We start from the raw sequence: 25095 nt of genomic DNA, 5'->3' as shown, positions 1-25095 counted from the left end.
GGAGGACTACGCTAATGGAAGAGTCAGGAGAAAAAGAGACTTCAGGGACCATGACGATGACTGGCTTATATGCCGATTTAGATTTTCTAAAGCTGAGCTCTTGGATCTGTGTACTGAATTGAAATCCAATAGAGAGGGCAACGCGCCGAAACCGTGCCATCCCGGTCCAAATACAGGTCCTCGCCACTTCTGCGGGAAACCGTCTGTTTCCAGAGGGAAATGTCAGACAGATAAGTGTTTTTTTAAATAAATATTATATATAATCTTCAACTTTACCACTAAGGCTTGTTTGGATATAATATATAGTTCTGTTAATACGTCTGGTATATCGAAGCTGCCGAGTGCCGTAATGCCTGCCGTTTTGGACGTATTATTAATAAATGTAGTTATAGATCATGTTTCCCTACACTATAGAACAGGCCAAAATTATAATTGAATTTGCAGCAAATCCTGGACATCTGAGAAGTTTTTTGCTTTTTCTCCGCCAGTCATCATGATGCGGTGTAACAACTGCCAGGGTCATTCATATACTGATCAGCATTCATGAGGTGCTTTGCATTGACTATTTATGGTTAAAAATGGGCGTGTACAGGGCGGGATAAGAGGCTGATCAAGGTACGCACGCCTTGTAGGTAATCTCTGATTTATAAAGGGAACATTGCTTACAGGTGTGCGTACGCACAGTTTTATAAATCTGACTTTTTTTTTTCGCCGTACGCCATTTTGGCCTTTTGGGCGTACCTACACTTATAGTAAGGATCCTACGCACAGTTTTATAAATGAGACCCCAGATGCTTTCAGTATAGACCTAAATCAAAAGTATTTTCCCGTTTAAACGAGTCAATAGTGGAGGCACTTTTTTACAAACAGAAAGTGGCAGAGTACAGCAAAGAAGATAAAAGACAGTTTGGGATTACTCATTTGTGTTCATTTCAATAGTGAAATCAGATTTAAGGAAAATGTCACCAATTTGCAGAAAGTAGGTGAGCCTGATAATAGATCAGGATTAGAGTTCTTCTCCCAGTTCAGAGCAACTGTGTATTTACATGTTGAGAATTCACCCAGTTATTTCAATCCTCCTCACCATGGTTACAGCTAAATGGTGGGAGCGGCTCCAAAAGCAGTCCTGTTAGTGAATTTCAAGGTCACCTTCTCATTAATTATGTTTTCCAGCACTTCCTCTTAAATAGAGCGCACCCCTCCCACTTCTATCACTGTCTTTGTGTGACAGAATTAGCCCCCAGGAACTCATAAAGTACATAAAGCTGCTGATGCAGCTCTGGATGAGAGTGGCTTTTCAATATGATTTTTTTTTTTAAATAAACAGGAAATAATGTTTGGGGAAGGATATCCTTGTCACCAGAGGGAATCTTAACTACGACAGTGTAGCTAAGAGGGGGAGGAACCAAAGACGTTAATCAACTAATTAGCAGTCTCTCTTTTAACTGCTAATTTAATCTATTCCTCTCAGCCTCTTTTGATGGTATATTTTCCCCTGTCAGTTATAACCAAAGAGAGGTTTAGCATTTCAATAGTGTATCCAGGCCTTGCAATGAGAGGGTAATAGAATGGTCACAGAGGCTGGGAGGAGGCCTGAGCTCAGGGAGGGAGAAAGAAAAGAAGGATACTGGGGAGAGGCCTTCCTCAATGCCACCCCAGTCTCCCCAGTGGAGAAAAATGAAAGGGAGGCAGGTCTGAGCCTTTTAAAATGCACAAGGCGGCAGAGCACCCCACGGTAGCATGGCTTCTCCATCACAGCAAATGCCAGGCCCAGGGCAAGCCTTCTGGGAGTTCCTGAGCATGCAGAATTTAGATACATGAGGGACGTTGGCCATACTACACCAAAACCAAACCTTCAATGCCACACTGAAGCTTTGTACCAGGATTGTTTATTCACTCAGCACTTTTACACATCAACCTCACCTCTCCCCAGATGTCCACCTTTAAAAGAAAAAACACCACCAGCGTCCTTGCCTCACAGTTTTCCACCACTATCACCCTAATCAGCACATTCGCTGCCATGAGGGACCAGTAAGAATATGCAACGTGAGCACAGAGAGCCCGACCGAGAGTATTCCCAGAGCTGGGGTATCGTGGTACGTTTGACTGCTCCGTCCTCTCCTTCGTCCTCCGTTCTTCCCCCTCCATCCCCCTTCCACACCCTGGGGTAGCCTTTGTGTAGGTGCACCCCCTCCTCTACACTCCTCACCCACCCTCAGTCCCTCGTGAACCATTCTCTTCCCCTCCTCCATGCCTTACAATCGCCCTGTTAAAGGCGACACAATGCGCCCTCCCCGTCCCCACAGGCTTTTTCTGCGTGTCGGCCTTCTTTATTCAAGAAAGGCTCTGCACTGGCCAGTCACAAAAAAGGCAAGTCTTAAAAAAAAAATAAAAAATGGGCCAAAACAAAAAATGTGGGGGATGGGTAAGAGGATGAAGAGATTCCTTAAGCCCCCTTTCGCCACCCCACACATACACAAACACCCTCCCCACCTCACCGTCTCTCCTTCTCACTCACATCTATATTAGTGGAGTCATGGGGAAACTAATCCACGGTGGAGATAGATTAAGTAAACATGCATATGCGTATGTGGAATCAAACGTGGATTAGCATTATGCAATTTGCTCGTGCATTGCTGCGTCTGCAATGCAAACTTTTTGCATTTTTCATAGCAGGAATCAAAGCTGTGGGGATTCAAAGCGTGCCATTTGTGAACCGAGACAGAAAGCAGACAACACCTTTCTTCTCATAAGCAGGTCATTTATCACTCCCGCACCGACTGGCAATAGGGAATGTTTGTGCTCCACGTCAACTGTCAGAACAAGATGCATTTACTATACGGACTGACCCATGAGTCTAATATCCTGGACACGCCTGCTGCTTTCTAGTATCAGCCAGCTCCAGACTAAAAAGCTTATATGAAGTTATGTTCCAGAGTATTCTTAGTGTGGACGGCTTAACTCTGTCTGGCTATACGTTTGTAGAGCTTAGACTGACAGACAATTTGACAGACAAAGTGACACTTGCTAAATACGTCACAACATCATCAGCAAGCAGTGAGCATAACTCTCCTCAACAGTCCAAACTCAAGCCTGGTGAGACATCGCAGTTAATTCCTGAGGAATGTGAAACCCCGAGACACACAGGGCATTGACATGCACCCTCAGTTTTTATGAAATGATCTAAATCCTCCGATTCTCCGTGCAGACATGCGTATCACTCAAGCTGCAGGCACGGCAAATTACAAACTATTGACGTCAGATGGATTTGTTAATTAATCCAATTAAGCTGCGCTTTTAGGTCGTTAGGGGAAGAGCAGTTGGGGGAAAGCAGATCATTAAGAGTCACCGTCTAATTATCTGCCCTAAAACAAACTGCTCTGAAATGTTTATCTCGTCAGTCATTAATGACTTAGCCACGGTTCTCATGAACAGGAAGAGGACACGGGCTGCCCTCCCACATTCCTCCATGTGGTTTCACTAAGCCAAAGTCTGCCTAATCCTGGATCTTAGGGTGTAAAACCCTGCTTGATTTGGATTAGGATCAGATTAATGTGTATTAGTGAAAGTTATAGAGATATAGCTTAATGGGCACTGTTGCCTCACACAGGTGTGAGATTTTACAACTCCGGGAAAAGAGCAGACCTGAGACTTTCCCCATTATGTCTCTCATGACACCTACTGCCCTCACCCAACATCAGTTCAGAGGGCTAAACTCTCAGAAACAACATGATTTGGGGGCTATTTGGAATACCAGAACACTATTTCACAATAACCGATAAAAAAAAGTGGGTAACTGCGAGAGATCTTGAAGGGCCGGCCTTTAATGACTGTTTTCAAAAATTGCCATGTGAAAGGTAATCGTAAAGATAGATAGGAGACAGAGATGGGTCTCACCTGTGGTCTCTGGGCATTAATTGGCCCTGAAACCCGCTGTGTCCTGTCATAATGTCATGATGTAGGAGGTGGAAGGGCTCGGCAATTTATCAGCACTTACAAGTCAATTTGTCAAATCTCAACGGCTCTGTGCTGCTGGGGCTGATTAAACGGGGCACCCCTCCCACAGCCCAGCACTATTACATACTCACACTTAGGCTACGTCTACACTACTAGGTTTTTCATTTTCAACGGGCGTTTTGAGACGCTCTCCATACAAGAGTTTTAGCTCCGGGAGCAGAACTGATCTCCGTCCATATTAACACGTCTGACAACCATATGAAAAATTATTGTCTGAGTTACTCTGCGGTTGAAAATCATGAATGTATAAATTGATAATACAGAAAATACTTTGGAGGAAGAACAACGATGGCGAAAAGTAAGAGCAGGGATTTATTTGCTTTAAACCGATGACATGGTGGAACTGTTACTAAAAAGGTATGTAAGCCTAAATAACTGATAAGACTGACTGACGTGCATCGTCATTCCCAAAGGTCTCCGTTTGTGCCCGTCCAGAATACACCAGAGTTTACAAACCAAAACAGGGGCAGCAGTGTTTCCAAATGTCTCGGTTTTAGGGGCTCGGAAACGCCAGAGTAGTGCTGACGCAAGGCGTCAACGTAGCAAAAGATAGTTGTTTTAAACCAAAACGTAGCAGTGTAGATGTAGCCTTATACACGCTGCTATGCTATATCATCACCCAAAGAGTTAACAACGTGGATGAACATTTTTTTAAAGGAAAGTGTGTCATTTTGAGTGTGAGAGGGACAGCCACCTCTTGCCCTCATCTGAATAGTAGCTCTGAGGTGAGTAAAAGGTCTGATGAGCACTTGGAGGAGAGATAACAACCATTTAGCGTATAGCAGGAGGACAGATCACCTGATAACAGGGCCAGACATGATAGATGAAGGTATCAATTTACAAGCTTCAGACAGAGCAAGGCGGCAATAAGCAAGTCAACACAAGTGTGACAGGGACAAAGGTCACCTCAGCTCTCTGACTCCATTTCACACATACAAGTAGTATAAAAAATACTTTTACAAGCAGGCCAGCAGTGTGAAAATAATCGTAATATTACCTACATAGATGTTACTAAATACCCATAAGAGTTTGCTTCAGAGATTTGATACCTTCCCTACGCTGGAATGAAGTTGTTAACCTTCCAATTAGCAGCAACTATGAAATCTTTTTCTGCCAAGTGGTGTGTAATCCAATTTTCCTGACACTGGTGTCTAATCCACGACCAATCCGTTGAGTATCTGCTGCCCAGTCCATCTCTATTAGCAGGCCCTATTCTCACGCCTCTCCCCAGGAAACCTCCCCAGACATCCCCACAGCTAGGCGTAATTGGAAACCCTGGTGTCTGTCGGGCTTTCTCACAGGACAGGACCATTAGCGGCTCAGCCTAGGCTCAGGATCTGGCCCAGGGTGGAGCAGATGGAGCCGTCACCCAGCTGAAAAACGCTCGCCTCTGACCCTACTTCCTGTTTAGGTGCTACAGTGTTTCCTCAAACGACTGTGGTGTCACAGGCTTTCCCCGACACTACATGTCTGCCTCTCTACCGAAAACAAAACCCCATTTCAGGAAACCGATCGGGAAGCACAAAAACGTTTAAATACAGATGATGAAAAAAAACTCGACGAACACGGCCATCTGACACCGAATTTAGAACTTTCAAGCACGATTGAGATCCCACTACTGTATAAATGTTGTCTTAAGTTGTGTTTTTTTGTATAGGCTTTTCTTTGTGTAAAATGCCCCACTTGCTCCCATTCAGGGTGCACTTTTCCTAATGTCTTATAATGGGGTGGCGGGCATTTGCTTCCTCATAACTCAGAAGCAACTGACCTGGAAACCCCCAGCTATAATGGCAAGGATCTCTATAAAGACATCCATGTGATGGGTGAAGAGGAATAATGTGTAAGATAATAAGGAACGAAACAAGCAGCATCAGAGGACAAAGACAAGTGAAACCAAGCTGCCGGAGCTGACGAAAAGGCACGAAGCTGCATTATAACAAGACCAAGAGTCAGTGGGAAAAAAACACAAATGACAAACAAGAGCCTATGTTGCTGCAGATTTTGATTAAAAAAAAAAAAAAAAATATGTTGCACTCAGCAATAAGAGTCATGCATGGGCAGAATGGTGACATACATGGAAGCATGGTCTCCATAGGGGCCGGTGCTGTCTGTATGACCGATAATAGCTGCTCTCTCCACTGATCCCACATGGCTTCAGCACTTTGTGTGTCACTTTATGTGTGCTCAGCTCTAAAAAGTTATACAACCCCTTTACCCTGAGAGTTGATGTTTTTGGCCAAGGGAGAAAATATCATTGTTGTGTATCAGAATGTTGCCTTCCTCATTTTAAAGCATGAGACTGAACATAAAGCAGAGATGAGCCTCTTAGAAACATCACACCAAGGCTTAAAACACATTGTTTTAACAAAGTCCAATGTTCAAAAAGGCTTCTATGATTGGGAAAGTTAATGCCAACGTGTGCCCTGGAGCAAACATTTTTTACTAAGAAAGCAATAAAGAAAGAAATTTTAGTAATGCATTTTGATACTTGAAATGGGAAAGGGTTTTTGTTATGGGCGCTGCCTACTATAGTCTAATTCAACAATTGTACAAGGTCTGTAGCTTTACAAAGAATTAAAGAGATAAATCAGGATTTCTTTTCTTCACCTCTGACTCTTTTTTTTTTTCAAACTCAACTTGTAAAATCCAAATAAAAAGCTGTATCTACCAGATGACTTCTAAATAATGGTCACTGACTTACCTGAACACACATGGAGAATTCCTAACAGAAATACAAATCCAATAGAAGTTGGAGACATCATTCAACGCCTCTCTTATGAGAATTGTTCTTGTGTAATCCAAATTATTCAAAAAGAAATGTAGGCATCTGCTCCTTCATGTCAAGGTGCAAAGCAAAATCTTTAGAATCCAGAGTTTAAAAAATGAAACCCCCCAGATTTTTATTTTTGTAAGTCACAAAAAGCAAAAATATCAAAAATAAACAGTCCAGGAGCAGTTTATCCAGAGCTTGTTCTGGCTTCTTGTTGTGGATGAGAAGAAGGCTTCAAAAGATGGGGAAACAATAAGAACAGCCTAATATGAAAACAGTTCCAAACAGACAAAATAATAAATCCACCGGAACTGAAAGTTAAGTCAAAAGTGAGTCGACTAACGCTGTAGTCCACGCTGAAAGCCTCTATCCTTGCAGTCACATTATTTCAGTCCAGCTTTGAATCCGTCACTTGAGATCGGAAACTTTGCGAGTTTAGTCCCGTCCTCCCTCATCCACCAGATCCAGACACAAGATCAGTGCAACTTTTCCATCACTTTTCGCCCGGTTCTCCTCTGCGGCCACTCCGACTGATCCTGGTGCGCGTCGCAGACCCCGAACCTCAGGCGAGAGGGGGGAAACACGGATTCATATTCACAGCATTTCATTCAAGGAGAGCGGAATGCCTCGTCAATTGGTATGCGCCTTTCTACCCCCTCCATAGACCCGACAATGTTTCCCAGAGAAGAAATTTAACCTCTTCCCGCCTGGATCCCACTGAGCCGCGCAGGCACACTACAGCGCACACTGGCAGCCTTCTGGGTTTGCTTCAACTGTGTCCAAACAATAAGAGAAACCTTATGAAAGTATTCCGTTTTTATATTTTCTGCGGTTCATGACCGAAAACGAATGTAACAGCATATTCCAACGATATTCCTTAAGGGACTTCACCCGTGTGCTTTTGGAACGTTAATAGTTATTCTAGAATGGTTCTAGCATAGCCTACTTTAGGGTTTTGTTATGTCTGCTGTGGTTTGATAGTCCATTAATAGTTCAGTATTATAAAGTAAATGCTACTTTTTTTTTTTTATCCTTCCGAAATGGAGCCTATAAGAGGAAAATAAAAGTCGTCAAACTGTCCCAACATGAAATATTGTGTACCATTTTCTTTAAAAATGTTGTGTTTGATCTGTGCATGTTGTCTACATGCAGGCCTATATTGCCTGTGTTAGACACTTAATTCATAACGTTTCCGAACAGCAGCCCGTTTCCGATAAGAATATATTGTCATGTTCCAAACATACAACGTGCAGTTAAGGCGCATTAGTGGACTACGACTACATATGGTTACTTCAAATCGGACCATTACACTATTTATCTGGTAATTAAATATTGTCACCCGTATAAATTTCTCTTTTTTTTTCAGTCAAGACTCCAATGAAGCCGATTTCTCTGCGATGGTGAGATCACTACTTCTTTGCACCTCTGAGTCATAACTAGCTTTTGACACAAAGTACCTCTCTTATATCTGGAAAGTATAATTTATATCTGTGAAAGTTATTTTGCACTAAAAGATCTAAAATGTTGGGGGAACATGAGTTCAGCTGAACAGAAAGAACAGCTGAAAGTCTTTCAGGTTTCCACAGCTGGGCTCAGAGCTGTGGCTCCACTGGACATTAGTTACCAAACAGCGCCCTCCAGTGAAGGCTGCCAGAACTAATCTTAGAAGACCTGTTTTCACCAGGAAAAATAACAACATATGGCATGTCAGCCTGGTGACACATTAGTCATCAAAACCAGGCTTAAAGTGTGTCATGTTTCAAATTCTCCTCAGAAAACGCACCCATAATAACGTCTTGCCTCAGAAATAAAGTATAAACAGCACTAATAAGCATATCTTTTACCTACAGGACCACCAGAACACTGCATTGAGCACATTGTCCAGCAAAAACACAAATGCAGCACTTTAAACAGAACAAGTCATTCTTATACAAATTAATCTACGATCGGTTCACCAAAAAATGATGCTGTTTATCAGCAGTAGCAGTAGATTCAGCACCCTGCTGTTTGCTATAAATGTATCCATTTTAATCTGAATTTTAAAACCCAGCGGATCCATTTCAGCCACCCTTGCCTGTCTCTGTGCAACAGTTTGAGACCCCTGCTGGAGTCTGCATGATGATGAATGCTACCCGACTGACATATTCAGACAAAAGTCTGGCTTTCAACTCTGACCATGTTTTTATTTCTCATTCATCCATGTGTGTATTATATACACTCCATTCCCACTTGGTCCTCATGTGCCTTGTTTTCCTGAAAGCTTTTACAGCCCTGGATCTGTAGCCCTGGATCTAAGTGGCTGTTCAGCCGAATACCACCAATTGAAGACTAACATGTCCTCTATCCAGCAGCAGGGAACTGTAACAGAGACGTAATTATCAAACAAAGTCCTCAATTAAACCCAACAGAATAGGAGGGGTTCTGCGCGGGCTGGTTGGTACAAGAGCATGCAAGCATTTACAATTTTTCATACAGCAAAGCAAAGAAAAAAATAAAAGGAAACGGTGTCCAGGTCATTAACAGTGCTGTCATCTCTCTTTCTCCCATGACCTCCAACTCAGGAAACGACAGGAAAGGATTGTGCACAAGGTAGAAAAAGAGACCGATGTCAGTAAAACGTTATGTTACTGGCATTATTGTACTGTTACATTTCAATGAACCTCCCACCCTAAAAAGTATGCATATGCTTATGCCATTCTTTGGACTTTGGCCATGGCCACACCTCTATCAACACATTTTCATACTGTAGATTAATGTTGCATCAAAGCCTTTTGTATTGAGGTTTGGTTCCACCCTCCTTCTACAGTTGATGAATAAAATCCCACGGTAAGCACAAGTTCTGACAACGGAGCTGTGTGAACAGGGACGCTCTGTCCTCTCTCCTTCCCCTCCCGCACAACCGTGATCAGACCAGCAGAGGCAGGAAAACTGACATATTGTCAGGGCTGTGACAGCAGCAGAGAGCTTTTAACACCACAGCCACAAAAAAAAAAAAACTACTTTCAAGAATATACAAGGTACAGAAGGAATAAAACTCCCCCCATCTCGGCCAACAAAGCGCTTCAAGGCTTTGATGCTTTAACAACCAGTAGACAGAAGAACCAAAACAACTTTGGATGATGTCAAAGATTTGATGAGTCATTTTTTTTTTAGATGACAGTTATGTAACATAGCACTTTTTTTTGATACTCACTGTGAAAGAACTGGTTACATTTGTGTGGTTTGTTGTGGGAGTGCCTCAAAGTCTGGTGGTTTTGGTGACGTCCAAAATGATTAGGCAGCCTTTTGCACCAGTGAGACGTCTGTAACCCAGCGAGGCGGTGGGCCCCGTGCGGACCCTGATGGTCTTCAGGAACTCCCAGCATGACCAGCATGGCTATCAGCACCACCAGCAAACACACAATCTGCATGGCCGTGTGTGTGGACAACACAGAGACGATAAATGTGCATATACCTATCATAAAAACACACCTTTCTTCACCGTTCGCTGGCTGCAGACTGGTAATCTTTGAAAAGTGGAAAAATGATTAAAATCCAATCCAAAGGTCCTCTTGAAAATCCACAACAGCGGCAACAAACCGCAAACACTGCCGCACTGCCCACCAAGAGCCCTTCATGCTGCTACCCTTGAGATCTGCCAAATACATAAACCCCTGCAGTCTTGGCCAGTCTCCTAAATCCAGTGACAATGTTTCCCCCCCAGTGTACGATGGGATCCTAATGAGGGCAACTCTATATACAATGTGCATGGTGAAGTTCGCTCCCCTCTCCATCACACCATGCCATCGCTGAATGGAGAGACTGTCTCTCATCATCCCGGCCCTTTACTTCACTGGTAGTTCTCCTTTTAATATTCAAAAGGAGTGTGTGGACGTTCCGTCTTTTCTTATGATGTTTCTATGCATGCAGCAGGACGGGGGATCCTGTAGGCTACATGCTGAGTCCCTTTTCACGTGTGTAGGACTCCTCACAAAAACCTAGGCCCCCTCAGCATAGAGGTGATGGGGTGACACACAGGCGGGGTACGGCGATGAGCCCACATTCCCTTTTCTCTGACTAAGACTATTAAATGGCTTTCATTCCCATCTCGCAGCGCACCAAACAAGATGGCATGAAACAAAACCCTTCTCCTTCGAAAAGAGACTCCCTGTTGAGAGACAAACAAAACACCCTTTCCCAATGGACGGAAAAGTAAGACTACTTTCCCATCCTCCAGAAAAAAGATTTTTTGGGGATTTCACACTCCACAGGCTAAAGTTTTACCTCCTGAATGTGTTAGGAAGTAAACAGAAACTTGTCGAAGTTGCAGTTCGTGTCACCTTGGACAGAATGTAGCAGTCAGAGGTGCAGTACAGTAGGTTTGAGCTTCCTTCACAGGCACTTTAGTTGAATGGTCTCCATACTTAACTTGTCTCACATTCACTGCCTTTTATCATTCCTGTCCTGTCCTTGAGGAGACATCCTTTTATTTATTCATTGTGTCACTTTTCTTTTCATGAGACAGCAATTCAAATTTGTTGTCTTTGTGAGTTGGCAATGGCTAGCCCATCCTCAAGGTGTTTTGGAAAGATAAACATGAATAACATGAGGTAAAAGGAATGCTTCATTGAGCTCCTTTAGCTTTTTCTAAGACAATCCGTAAATAGTCGCAGGGTAACTTTGTCCTGCTTCGGTTTTTGGCCTGTAATTCATTTTACAGTTACACTAGCCCATCACAAATCAGAAGCAGTATCTAAGATGACTGAGTGAACAAGTCCGAAGTGCAACATCCTCTGACAATAAAGGGCAAGTCTCTCTGGGCTGTTTTATGCTCATAAACAGACTTTAAGCTGTGTGGAATATGTAAGGAGATGCAATAAAGCACTGGCTGAACAATGGCACTGATTTCCATCATCTTAAAGCCCTGTTCTCTTCTCCTCACCAGCCTCAATCGGACCAAAGGCTTAAAATAAAGGAGTGTAAACATATGGAATTGCATTTACTCAACTGAGCCGAAACGAAACGATTATGCAATATCTTGCAACATCTGGAAATGTCTTATTTTTTTTAAACTTCCTGTAAAAAGTAACTCTTGCATGATTAATAAGTGTGGTCACTCAAATCTGCAGGAGATATCATGTTCAATGAAGACTGCTTTGTCATGCAGTGGGCATACCTGCTCTGTCATGGCTCTCTTGAGAATGAAATGATTTTCAGGTGGCATGATTGTTAATGTGGGGCAGACAAAGACTGAAAGGAAGGGGGTGGGAGACAAGTGATGTGAGGGAGGAGAGGAGAGATGACCTGAAGTCCTGGGGAAGGTAGATCCCATTGGTGTTAACTGTGTCACTGGCTAAAAGAGGCAACAAATCATTTCTGAGTGGTTGCTGAGGGAGTGGTAAAGCTCCAGGAGCACAATCCATGCTGTAGCTAACTGCACAAGCCCCCGCCATCATAAGAAATGTTTGACTAGAAATGACTTCCTGTAGGGTTTCTAACTGCAGACCAGCCAAACATTTAGATTCATGTCCATTCTGAAAAACTAACATGGCTTGTGATTAGATGTAAAGACTGTCAAAAAGTATAAATGGCATAGTTAAGATGAATTCATATGGGCTAAATTGTAATCCTCACGTTGGTCTTAAATATAGCTAAGAACCAAACGACTGAGTTGAATTAAAATCACAGCTGGCCAGTCAGACTAAAGCCAACCATATGTAGACCCTGACACAGGTCAGCAGAGACTGAAAGCGAAGCACTAAGTGCAGTCTTCTTGTCATATTTCTGGAACATCAGTGATGGTCAGGCCATTTCCCCCTGCCTGTCCACCGAGGACAATACTCTGGCCCCTCAGCTCTACACAAGAGCCCAAGAATGTAAAATGCTGGGCTCCATCCCAGAATAAATACATTTAACCCACTCAGAAACAAGCCAAAAAGTCATTTAAAATCGGGAAAAGAATGAAAACGTCTCTTGTCACTATTATATTGAGAGTTTGCCAGAGTGTAGAACAAAGAGACAGGCGATACCCAAAGCAAGTAAGATGCAAAGCAGAGCGTAACAAAAGATAAAGAGACGAGCGAGAACATTCTTCTTCTCACTATGGCCTCTCTGTGTGGCTTTCAGACATGATTAAAAAAATAAAAAATAAAATAAAGACTAGGGTCCAGTGAAAGAAAATGACGAAGAACTAAACAAATCTGTTTCTGTTAAGGGAATGCCCCCATGCATGACTCTGCTGCAAGAAATGTGAGGCAAAAAGGGGGGTGGGAGGGGATAGACACTCAGGAGAAAGAAAAAGGGGGGAGCTTCACAGGATGCCGCGACGAGGTTTGGAGCACAAAGCAGGACGAGGCGATAAACAGGCTGTTGCTTTTCCGCTTGCCTGCGCACACTGAATCTCTCTTTCCTTGTGTCTTTTGATGGGCCTCGCATTAGCATCTGTTTAGCGTCAGCCTCGACATGGCCTGTGGAGGCTGATTAAAACACCCCAGCTATCACATAACATCCTGGCAGCAACATCAAAATACAGTCAGACGCTGGAATATTTGCAGGGACAGACATTCGAGGAAGCTAGCATGAATGTTCTGCACTTCTGTTGTCAGAAAAAAATGTTTATTAGTTGCTTCTGTTCAAACTCTCCGCTTCTGAGATTATGTTCCATATGGAAAGATATAAAGTTTATTGTGTTTGTAACAACTACTTATCATTAAGATGCAGTACTTCAGTGCTACAGTACCCAATTTGTGCATTTCCATGCTTGACTGCACTAGCATAACAGGAAGATAACTTTTGACGATTAGACAATAAAGTATCTCTGACTGTCCTTGGATTGCTCTTTTCATCAAAAGCAGCTTGTTGAGTGACCTGAGCCTCACTCCTTATTGTGTTTCATGCTTAATTGGCTTAATTGGTTCCGACGGGCGAGCTTTAATTAGCGACAGTGAGGCTTAGGGTAACTGAGCCGAGAGACTCCTTTGTTCTTATCACTGCTGGACCTCAGCCAATCACATGGCAGCGAGATACAAGACAAGATCCTGACCAAGAGCTCAATATGAGCAACAGTCCGACCATTATTTAAAACATAAACAGCACTTTCCTGCTCAAACCTCTTCACTAAGTCTAAATCATACATTAATGTAAATGTGTTATATATGTGAGCTTTAGCTGTAATGGTTTAGCTTTTGAAAATGCTCTTCTGTTCAGTCAGTAAATGTTCATCGGTATACAGATTTGACAGCACTGACAGTGACGCCTGATGCAACTCAATTAGTGTTAAACGAAAGAGAATCAGTTACACATTCAGGACATGGTCACCAGTGTGAAACTATACAACTGACTCTTTAACGAGGCAAACTAGTACAACTGTTGTCAGACTCCAGACATGGAATAACGCAGTGCCTGAATTGGACTAAAAAGGTGCCAGTACTCTAATTAAGCAGTTCCATGACCTGATCATCACGTGTGTTGGATATATTAATATTCGTACATAAATCACGTAGGGGTGACCCCGAATAGACGACTATTTGAGGAGCCGGATTCGACTACCAATCTCACAGTCAAACAGTCGCAGTGTCTGAAAATGTTTTTATGAAACAAAGGATCATACTATCAGGCTATAGAGGGGTGCTGGATGTCTAATTTGACATAGAATAGCTTGTTTTTGCCCAATAAATCATGATATATATAGTATATTTCATCAGAAACACATGTTGTATTTTAAGTCTACAGCACATTATTGAACAAGAGTCTACAGCAATGCTAGTCAGGCTGCACATATGGTGCTTTGAGCTAAATACTATTGTAAGCATGCTAACATGCTCACTATGACCATACATTTTAAAAGTATCACAGTCAAACAATTGCAGTGTCTGAAAATGGTTTTATGAAACAGAAGGATCATACTATCAGGCTATAGAGGGCTGCTGAATGTCTAATTTGACATAGAATGGCTTGTTTTTCCCCAATAAATCATGATATATATAGTACCCTATTTTGGTATAAATAGCCTATTAATAAATCTGTTAATAACAAGTAGAAGTAAGGGTACTCATGTGGACAAATCTAAGTAATATGAGTACTGGCCCATTTCAGGCACTGGAATAACATTATATATGATCAAATATGCACAAACTGCTGGAGTGTGTGTGTGTGTGTGTGTGTGTGTGTGTGTGTGTGTGTGTGTGTGTGTGTGTGTGTGTGTGTGTGTGTGTGTGTGTATGTGTGTATTCAGGTCAGTTGCTCTGTTTGTCCACATTCAATCAATTCCCTTTTCATCAGAAACACATGTTGTATTTTAAGTCTACAGCACATTATTGAACAAGAGTCTACAGCAATGCTAGTCAGACTGCACATATGGTGCTTTGAGCTAAATACTATTGTCAGCATGCTAACATGCTCACTATACCATACATTTTAAAAGATATTTGGTCCTAAATTGAAATGGACAAATTATAAATTTGACCTGATGGTGGTGCTAGATGGAAAATCAGGAGATTATCACAGATATTACGAGGGGTAAATTACCAAATTTTCTTCAATCCATCCAATAGTTGTTGAGATGTTTCATTCAAAACCACAAAGTCAACCTCATGGTGGCACTAAAGGAAAAGTCAGGCAATCGCCAAAGTCAGCTGGCTTCATCCTCTGGGGACCATGAACACCTGTACAGACTTCCATGGCAATCCATCCAATAGTTGTCCAGATATTTCAGTCTGGACCAAAGTGGTAGGCGGACCGACCGACATACAGACAGATCGACATTGCCATCCCCAGAGCCACACTGCAATACCTTCTGGAGTTTTATGGGCTAGATAAACATTCCTAATCAAAATACTTTGGTTTCCTACATTTCTTTCATATTATTGAAAAGAATCAATCAAAGAAGAAAAAACACAAACAGTTTTTTCAATATTCTGGCCAAACCTCAACTGCAAACCCAACATGCCATAGAGCTGAGAATTGATGGGACATTAATATTTTTTTCTCAAAGTTATTTCTTCCAGAAACTTTCCAGAACTGTACTTTGAATATCAATCTGCAGTAGTTGTGGTTTCAGTGGGGCCTTAGAGCCAACATCACTCATTGATCTCTCTCTGAAGACCCCGAGCAGAGAAAAATGCAAAGACACTGCTCATGTTAAAAGCATTTACCGTCTCTCAAATAAAAAGCCTATTCTTTCGGTCTCTTTCCCTGGTGCGATCAGCTGCCAAAACAAACTGGTGCTGTGATGAATATAATAAATATGATCGATGGGATATCAGGCGTTGCTGACCTCACACCATGCGCCAGAGTCCAGGGAGCAGGTGCTGCTCAGATTTACAGCCCCGCCCTTCCTGCTGAGACACAGCCACACTTTGGCGTCTCCGCAGTCCCCTACAGCTCATTCAGGGTCTCAGAGAAACAGGCTTAATATTGGCCTAGACTGAACAACATGTACAACATGACTATGCACGAATCGTATCACCACCAATAAAAGCAGCAATGATTTTACAGATCATCAAGCAGTCAGTCATGGCTGACAGTTATTACAATAATTTCTGCTGGGAGGAGCACACAGGGCTGTTTTGCTCATAAAGATGGCTAACTGATCTGAAGCCAGCGTCAGCTCTGGAAAATGAACATCTAAACTGGGCAAAGTGTTTAATCGAATGATAGCAAAGACGCTGCTGTGGCGGATCATTGCATCATCAAAAGCTCTAATTTATGAGGGACCTACAGTAGCTCTAAAATATTACCAGCGACTCCAGTAAATTATGTTTGTTTTAATTTGAACAAGTTGATTATAACAAAGTCGGTCATATCATGGATGTGTGCAACAACATATGAATGATTAGACTGTATGGTAGTGAATAATTTTTTAAATAAGTGAAATGCAATTTAATATTGGAATTACCTTTAGAATGCAGCCTAGTTTCTAATGACAAAAAAAAACTCAGAAACTCAGAACAGACAGATCATTTAGAGTACTTCACCCCTGGAGGGATCAGAACATACTGTATGATCAACACTCCTGACTCTCTATTTCAAAACTAAATAAAAAGTACCTCTTTGGCTGATGAAGTTGTGGCTAAAACAGTAGCTTGGGTTTTATGAAGCCCATCTTATGTGAGCTCTCCAGCTGTTCCAAACAGCTGTGCAGCTACAGCTGCAGCTAACATTATATCCTATAAGTCATAGTTAGTGTTGTCCAAGAAAAAGGTCACCGTTACTCCTCGCTGCATGTTACAGAGAGGTTGTTATTGCACTTGGCATAAAAGCTAAGTATTAGCTAAGCTAATACAATACTACACACACTGGTTTGCTGTCTTGACCTGACAGGGTTAACCATAGATGTATTAAGAAAAACTGCATACTGGAGTTTTGGGCCCGAAGAGCATACAGGGGGGTTAGTTTTAACACTGTTGCTGTATGGAAATGTAGATACTCTTAAGAATTTAATGACGGGTACAACACAGGGCTTTGAAAATCAAATAGATCATCAGAATCTATATTTAAAAGGAAAGCTATGGTCTATTTAGGTGCAAATATTTATTTCTGAAATATGTTACCAACAATATACTGTAGGTGTCTGACTCTGGTGTCCTATGTGAATGATTTACCTCTCTCATTTTTTCTCTCCCCACTTTATACATTTTATGTGCTTTACACAAGTATGCAAAAATGTTTCATTGCTACAGCAGCTATTTCAACAACCACCTCCTGTAAAGTCAGAGTAGCCGGCGCACCTCCTCCTCTCCCCTTTGAGATGGCGAAGAATGTGACCCATTTACATCCTAAGAAAACACTTATTATCCTTTCACTGAGAAATGAAGTGTGTTTGACGGGGCGGGAGCAGCTGATTATTAGCACTTAGCAAAACCCTATCCAATCTTCTCCCCAATTATCACGAGGACACTAGAAACTGGAATATTCTAATATAATTCTTACCTCATAGTCTTTGAGCTTTCGCCCCCCCACGCACTCGTGCTAACTCCCATTTCAAATCTTACCCCCACTCCAGTGCCTCTTGACCACATTACCCCACTTTCTATCCTGACAAGAATGGGTAATAGAGCCATGTTCTGGGATGGTGCTAAGCTAAGCTGTGTGGATCAGGGAGATGAAAAGAGATTGGATGGGGAACAAAAAAAACTCAACTGGCCTCAGCAGCACAGAGGCTGAGGGAAAGCTGCGTGTAGGACATTAGTGCAGGTTATAATATATAATGATATCTCAAGTGAATCGTTGTGCCAGGCGTGGCCAGAGATCTGTCTCTATCGCTGCACCTCTGCTGCTGTACAGGGGATAATATGGGAAAGTGCAGCTAGCTGAGCATGCAGCACTCCTTTTTCTTCCTGTATCATGATTACCATGGTACTACTAAGACTGATGAACATAAACGAGTGTCATGGAGACGTGCCATGCTGATGCTGTGGTGACTCTTGGGTAATATATTTGGCGTGGGGGGGGACACTGTCAAGGAAATTGGATTTCAGGGAGGGGACTCCAGTGCAACAGCCTAATAATGAGAGCAAAAGACGAATAGAGCTCTCCATCTCTCTCATGGTAAAGCTGTCAGTGCCGGGTACCCAGACACAGACCAGTCCACCTCGGCATCAATAAGGGGAGAACAGGCACCTGGTCTCCACCCACTAGACCTCAACAATATGAGGACAATCTGTAAGCAACATCTCGGTTCTCAAGCTAGACTTTGGATGTGCATGCACAATGGAACAATAAAACAGGATTTGATATGCTGATTTTAGTTCCTATTAAAAGCTTGACTGTTGTGAACAGGACCTGGCAAAGTGTTATTTGGTGTACAATGAGAGACTGCGAAGCTCTCACATTGTTTCATTCATATTGTTATTAATAATGGCAGTGTAACTTAGTAAGGCCCTAAGACATTTTTCATTTAGATTTGAGTGGTCTAGGTCAATATTACATACATTTAAAATATTTAAAAGATAAATATAAAAGCAACACTGGACAGCATTAGCAAAAACTCCCTTTTAGCTATTTTCTTCTTTTGCTTTTCAAAAAAGACTTGACAATGTTTTTTCCAGCTTCTTTTAGCCTCCATTATCACAGCGCTTGAGCAATATTTCCAATGCTAAATGTACATACTAAGCAAATATACTAATCAAATATAGGAGTGTGACCTATTACCTATTCTACTCACCTTTAGATGTGTATACGTGGTTGAGTGTCGGCATAAAGAAACTTGGCACACGTATTTATTAACCATTCAAATCAATCTGTACATGTTTCACCAAAGCATTTGACCATTCTTATGGATGTTTTGGGGATGTTTAGTGGCCTATTCTCAACAGTTTAAGCTCTTCTACATAAATACTGTAATGCCACATTTAAATCATCTTACTAATACTTTGTATATTGAATTGTATCGCACATTGGATGACACATTCTTTCTGAAGAATAAATAAGGCTTAAAGCTAATGTACTTTAGTGACAAAGTGTCAGCTGACAGAACTGTGTCACACAACACTCAGAGTTGAGTGATGCTAAGGGTTCTTACCATAGCAGCCAGTGGTCAAACTCAATTGAGGCTTGTTTATATTCTTTGAGAGAAATGTCAGCATGCTAAAATGTTAAAAAAAACTAAGACAGTTATATGTGATGTACAGTATGTTGGAGTCTGTAATATTATAAAGCATGAGGACAAAATCCAAACTGACTAGAATATGTGATGTTGAATCATTTATGTCCAGCAGCATTTCAATCAGCACTTTTTCGCACAAGTTTATCGCTTATAAATAAGGCTAAAGTGTTCTCTCTTTCTGTATGTGTGTGTGTGTGTGTGGGTGTGTCAGTTAATAGCATCAGTTGACAAGCCAAAAGATGCAACTGTGAACAGGTTATTAAATAAAACATAGATTGTCTTCATCACTGGCTGTGCACCTTTCATATTTCACTATAGAAATGTGGAGGAAGAGCCCGCATTGTACTGTGTACTCTACGTGTTGAAGAATATTTTCTCTGATTTCTATCCGATCTTTGCGATTGTTCGGCGCTGACTGTTCTCACATCACGCATCCATCTGTACAAGCGTCAGTACAGTGAACGGTTTGCTGGGGATGTTCAGGGGCGACTGCTTTGAGAGTAGAATAATATATGGTACTCCAGTAGTCTGGACCTTTCTATTCTGCAGCCAATCTGTAGTGACTGTGTGGCAACCTTAAATTCCCTCACTTTCTCCCTATCTCTATTTCCATAACCTGACAAATAGAGCAGCTCTCTGAAGTTGCCGTCCTTTGTGATCTGTGACAAACGCTATGGTAGCTGTCAGCGGAGAGGGAGGATATGAGCGCTGATGCGCTCTCTGAAGTCCCGCTCAGCCTTTCATGTCGAGGCAGAAGAACCAAAGACCTGTCTCCTTTGTGTGTGTCTGTCTGCCAAGCAGCGGCTAGCAAAGTGTAAGTGTGAGAGTTTTAGCATGCCTCTCTAATCCACTGCCTTCACACAGGTCAGTCTCATTTATTATGAATGTGAAGTTCTGTGCACAGCTCTTTGATATCGGGAAACAATTTGGAGCTGGCTGAGAGTCAATGTCTGGGGGGACCAATAAAGAACACTTTCGATGTATTGCGAACTTCAGGTCAGCATGTGGTTCCTTATAAAATTCACAGTAGGCTGTATTAATCCCAGGTGACATTACCGTGTCATTGCCTATTGTGCCAGCTACTTTAAGTTTTATATGAAGTAAAAAAAGGTCAGGGTACAGCATTAGTCACATCGTTGCTAAGTTCTAAACTCAACTCAATACATCTATATCCGTTATTTCAGAGTTAAACGCACCAATAGGTCATGGTGGAAGGATGACAAGGACATACATGTACCACCCTTCTTCCTCAATGTCATGTCTAAGAGCGAGATCAGATAAACAATGAAACTTACTCATAAATCAATGAACCTCTTTCTCCATGAGGGTTACTGAGCTCACATGACAAGACACAAGCAGGCACATAAAAGACTCTTCACTTCACTGTAGCACTTGAAGGTGCACTCCATTTTCACCTGAGCTAAAACTGGCAGCTGTCAAGATTATCCTCACGTTCCATCCAGTGAGTCACGCTTTCTGAAAATGGAGTCTTTGGCAGCTGCCCATATCTGCGGCAGACGGAGGTATTAGGACACATTAGTCTCATTTCCAATTCACTGAATGGGCCAGATCGATTTCCTTCATTTTCATGCACAGATGGGATTAAATGGCCAGATTAAAGATGAACTCCTGGCACTGTCCACCGGATAGATTTATCTTTCTAAAGATGGAACCCAAATGCAGCGAGGCAGATATAACATGATTTTCCTCTTTAAATCCTCATTCAAAACATAATTAAAAGATTCCTGCACTAAAAGTTGTTTGGGCTCAAACTTTCAAAATGTCTTGCCGTCACTGATAAAAGGCGCAGCGTGATGCCGAATCAGCGTGAATTGTATGGTTTTGTCATTTATTTTCTGAATTTCAGGCAAAATGAAATCTAGAACTGCCAACCGCACACAGTGATGAAGTTTATTACTGTTTTGGCAGCTAATTTGGACTTCCTTTTTCTGCACAAGATTTCCTGAAGCTGTGTGAGGTCCAGTAAATCACCTAGGGAGGTATGTCTCCTCGCTGGGATAACACGCTGAGAACACTTTCTACAATCACTCTGGGGGAAAGAGCCCCAAAATAAATAAAAAACACGCGTCATCACTAATTTTCTCCAGACCTGAATCCTTTGTATGTGCTCATGTGTGTGTGAGCCAGTCCCGGGGTCCCTCAGGTGAGGACCCCGTTTCCGGTGCTTCATTTCTCTACAGAGCTCTGTGGGCTGAGGGGATATCGGCTCCATGAACATTTGGAGTGGCGCTCTGTGCCTACTTTTCCCACAATTCTCCTCTGTCAACACTCAAAACTGTGAAACTCTAAGCAGCAGTCACAACATGAAGATCATGATTGAATATATATTTACCATGGAAACACGTGGAAACTATTTTCTGACATTGAAGCTTATTTATTCAGTTTAAAGAATTTTCAACTGTGGGGGGATTTCTGTTTAGGAAAATGTAAACAATTGGCTCCCAAAGTGCATTTTTTAATGCCTTCGATGACTTTTTTTCAATAAAGGGCTTATAAACAACATGGTTGTATACCTGTTATATGCAACACATGCTTTGCTTGATTATGTAAGAAAGTCTGTAAATCTGAAAACTATATCCTGTTTCAGTGCACTTTAACCAAGAAGTTTGATCCAATGTACTAAATAAGCTTAAGTCATTTCTTCACCATTTCCCAGTGGCATGTATGTATGCAAGGACACATGAAGTATCATGAGAAAGCAGCAGCAGTACCTGTGTAGCCCAAAGAGTTGTCATCTTCGTGTTCGGTGGTGGGAGCTGGTGTTGCCCCTTCGCTGGCCCCATCCTGAGCGACTCCCGTCTCTGTCAACAATAACACCACAGGGACTGAGAACCCAGACGCATTCTGCCCACTTTCCCCACCCACGGTCCAAACCTCCAGCCCTCTGCATCCTTGACACAAGCAGAGAGCGAACGCACACACAAGTGCCGGGCTCCATCCATGTAAACTCTGTCTCTGGCTGCAGAATCCAAACACCCACATTGCAGTAAACAATCAAACACCCACAATCTAATCCAGGTGTGTGTGGGGGAAACAAAGTGATAATTTCAGACACCAGTCAATCAGTGGTTGGGTATAGATCCATCAGTTGACTCAGTCTCCAGCTTTGTTTCCTTGGGCTCAGCAGGAGAGTTGTTATGTTGTCCCGTGTTGGGCCTGAGTGTAAGTGTGTGGGTGAAAGACAGAGTCATCTCTACCGTATCAATAGCCATAAGTGGCTGCACCCCTAAGGGAGCACATGGGCAGACAGGAGGGAGGGCCATGGCACACTCTGTATGAATGACAACGCCACTCTGCATGCGCATGCACACACACACACACACAGTCCTGATGCAAATACAATGACGCACCATTAATTACTAATCAGCTCCTTTTGATTTGGGCCCGTCTTTGTGCCTGTGTCTTCTGTGGAGTGACAGGTTGAGTGTGTGCGACAGGAGGTGTGAGGGCGGGACAGGGAGGGGGGGGTGGGGTGGCGAGAAAAAGAGAGGCCAAGAGGGCCAGGGTGTGCATGGCGTATGGGGGACAAGGGGGGCCAACAGCGGCCTTATGATGGCTCTGTGTGAAATAAATCAGGCTCGGCCATCCCATTCTCTTTGTGGTCCACTGACAGAGGGTTAATATGGGCAGGGTGGTTGGGGTGGGGAGGGAAAAGGAATCATAATCAAAGAGCATCCAACCCCTTTAGCTAACTGAGTGGCAGTCTGTCGGAAGTATCTGTTTCCTCAATGAGATCTGGCATCACTTCTGATAAACAGCAGACGGGTAGACAGAATTGTTCATCGGAGAGTGCTTTAGATCACCGGAGTGTGAAGAAGAGGGTGACCCATCACGTCATCTGCCCCTCCCACCATAGGAGAACTGACAGCACAAATCTATGCAGACTTTTCAAACACAGTGATGACCCCAAATCCCACTTTACAACAGTTTTGATCTCATCAATAGTAGTCAACACACACACACAAAAAAGACAAGAGTCAAAATACAGTGATCATGCCCCCCCCCGCTGCTCCTGTAGTGCTGCAAATTAATGTGACAGTTAAAGGGCTTCATGCTGGGCCAAACCTATTATGTGGCACTTCTCCGCCTGTCTGTTTATCCAAACAGCAGTGGCTGACTGACAACACTACAGGAGAGCAGAGCCTCGGAGTCACACAAAGTAAGCACCTAGGTTACTCCGAGTCATGCAGATGAATGAAGTACAATGATACACATAACGCATGAGATGAGGACGTGCTTGACATGAAGAAACACAGACACCACGCAGAGTACTGTCTGACACTTACAGCATGACACCAGATATATATATAGTGTGATTTCAATCTCTTCAAATCAGACAAATTAAGAAGGAAATGCAACATCTTGGCACTGACAGCAGTCATAGGCTGGAACAAATATCAAAATACAAAGATGTTTGAAAACAAGGAGTCGTTTCTATTTCTTCTTGCAAAAAGTACACATGATACTAACCCTAACAACCACGTACAAACCAAATCAAATACAAAGTATAAGGTGTATAATGTCTTCCAACGTTTACACAATAGTTTGACAAACTGATTAGCTGAACCTAGTGGTATAAATATTAATATAAATGAAGATTAAAGTTCATTTTGGACAAAGGCACTTCATAAATGGTTAGCATGAGTCCTCATCAAAACTAATAATACAATTTAATCAATATAAATAATACCATTAGGATCCAAATCTTGACAAAGTGTATTCTGCCTATCTTGCCCTCAAGCCCTTATATACTGTATCTGCTATTTATGTCATGTGGACACCTCCTTTGTCTGATGCCCTGTGTGGTCCACAGTCAGAGGTCCAATTAGAGACCACTTCAGAGCTCATTAACAGGTGGTGTACCCGGCTGCCCCTGGGGCGTCAGAAAGTCGGGACCCCAATGTTGCCTCACTACCCGCTTTAAACCTCAACAGTACACCCAGCTCCCCTGTTGCCTAATTAATCTGGCACATGTGCAGATAAGCGATTTCTTACCAAAAGATACGAAGGCAGGCCTGCCCCCCTCCAGTCATTCCTCCTGGGCCCCAGACTATAGGTCCTGGCCCCGAGCCCTTCTCAAACATGAGAGCATGTCCTCTTTTCTGGGTCACAGGCCTTTCTTCATGAATCAATCCACAGGGTGCCGTTGCAGGCTTTCGGCCCTGTTTCTATACTGTAGTCATAAATTATGAAGTATACTCTAACTAGATTTGACTTGAGTGGTTGTTTGCAACACAGTGGCTATGTGGATCCAATCAGCACAAGCCCTTGTACAACCTGACATGGCAATAAACCTGATGTCTACCTTATTGCCCCTGTAGTCAAGAATGTTTAGTTTGACAAACGACGGGAGCTCCTAATAGATGTAGAAGAAGGACCCGGAGAGGCTAGCTGTTGTCTCGTTGTTATCTTGTCACGTATTGGCAGCAGCGCTCCGGCCTTGGCAGCCTGTATAAAGTGATGGATGAGACTTAAAATGATGAGTGTGGGGAGTCTGACTGTGGGGCTTGTTAACAGGACTGACTGATTGTTTGCTGTAGGACAAGTTCCTTCACACAGCCTGATCAGAGAGGCAGCATAGTTCTGTAACATGACCTAAAGCAGTTTTAAATGATTAATTTGGTTTCTTGGAAAATGCTCTCCCCTAACATCTGTTTACTTTTTGTCCGATGACAGAGAGAAAATATGAACAGCCAACAAGAAA

General features: G+C 42.6%; 1 protein-coding gene across 6 annotated transcripts in view; it reads right to left on the bottom strand.

Annotated features, from left to right (window-relative positions):
• The window catches only part of robo1 (roundabout, axon guidance receptor, homolog 1 (Drosophila)), a 369807-nt gene that overhangs the window by 133588 nt on the left and 211124 nt on the right, over positions 1-25095 (bottom strand). For 3 of the 6 annotated variants that reach the window (XM_039826488.1, XM_039826470.1, XM_039826460.1), the window contains exon 4: positions 22103-22192. The exons of 2 other annotated variants lie outside the window; for them this stretch is intronic. In XM_039826488.1, the coding sequence (XP_039682422.1) occupies positions 22103-22192 (90 nt within the window). Of the gene's footprint in view, positions 1-6718; positions 7515-22102; positions 22193-25095 lie in introns of those variants that run through there. One more of the 6 variants, XM_039826487.1, reaches the window with a different exon arrangement.

The sequence above is a fragment of the Perca fluviatilis genome, chromosome 2, assembly GCF_010015445.1.
Source record: "Perca fluviatilis chromosome 2, GENO_Pfluv_1.0, whole genome shotgun sequence".
Classification (NCBI taxonomy): Eukaryota; Metazoa; Chordata; class Actinopteri; order Perciformes; family Percidae; genus Perca; species Perca fluviatilis.
This window is presented reverse-complemented; position numbering and strand designations above follow the sequence as displayed.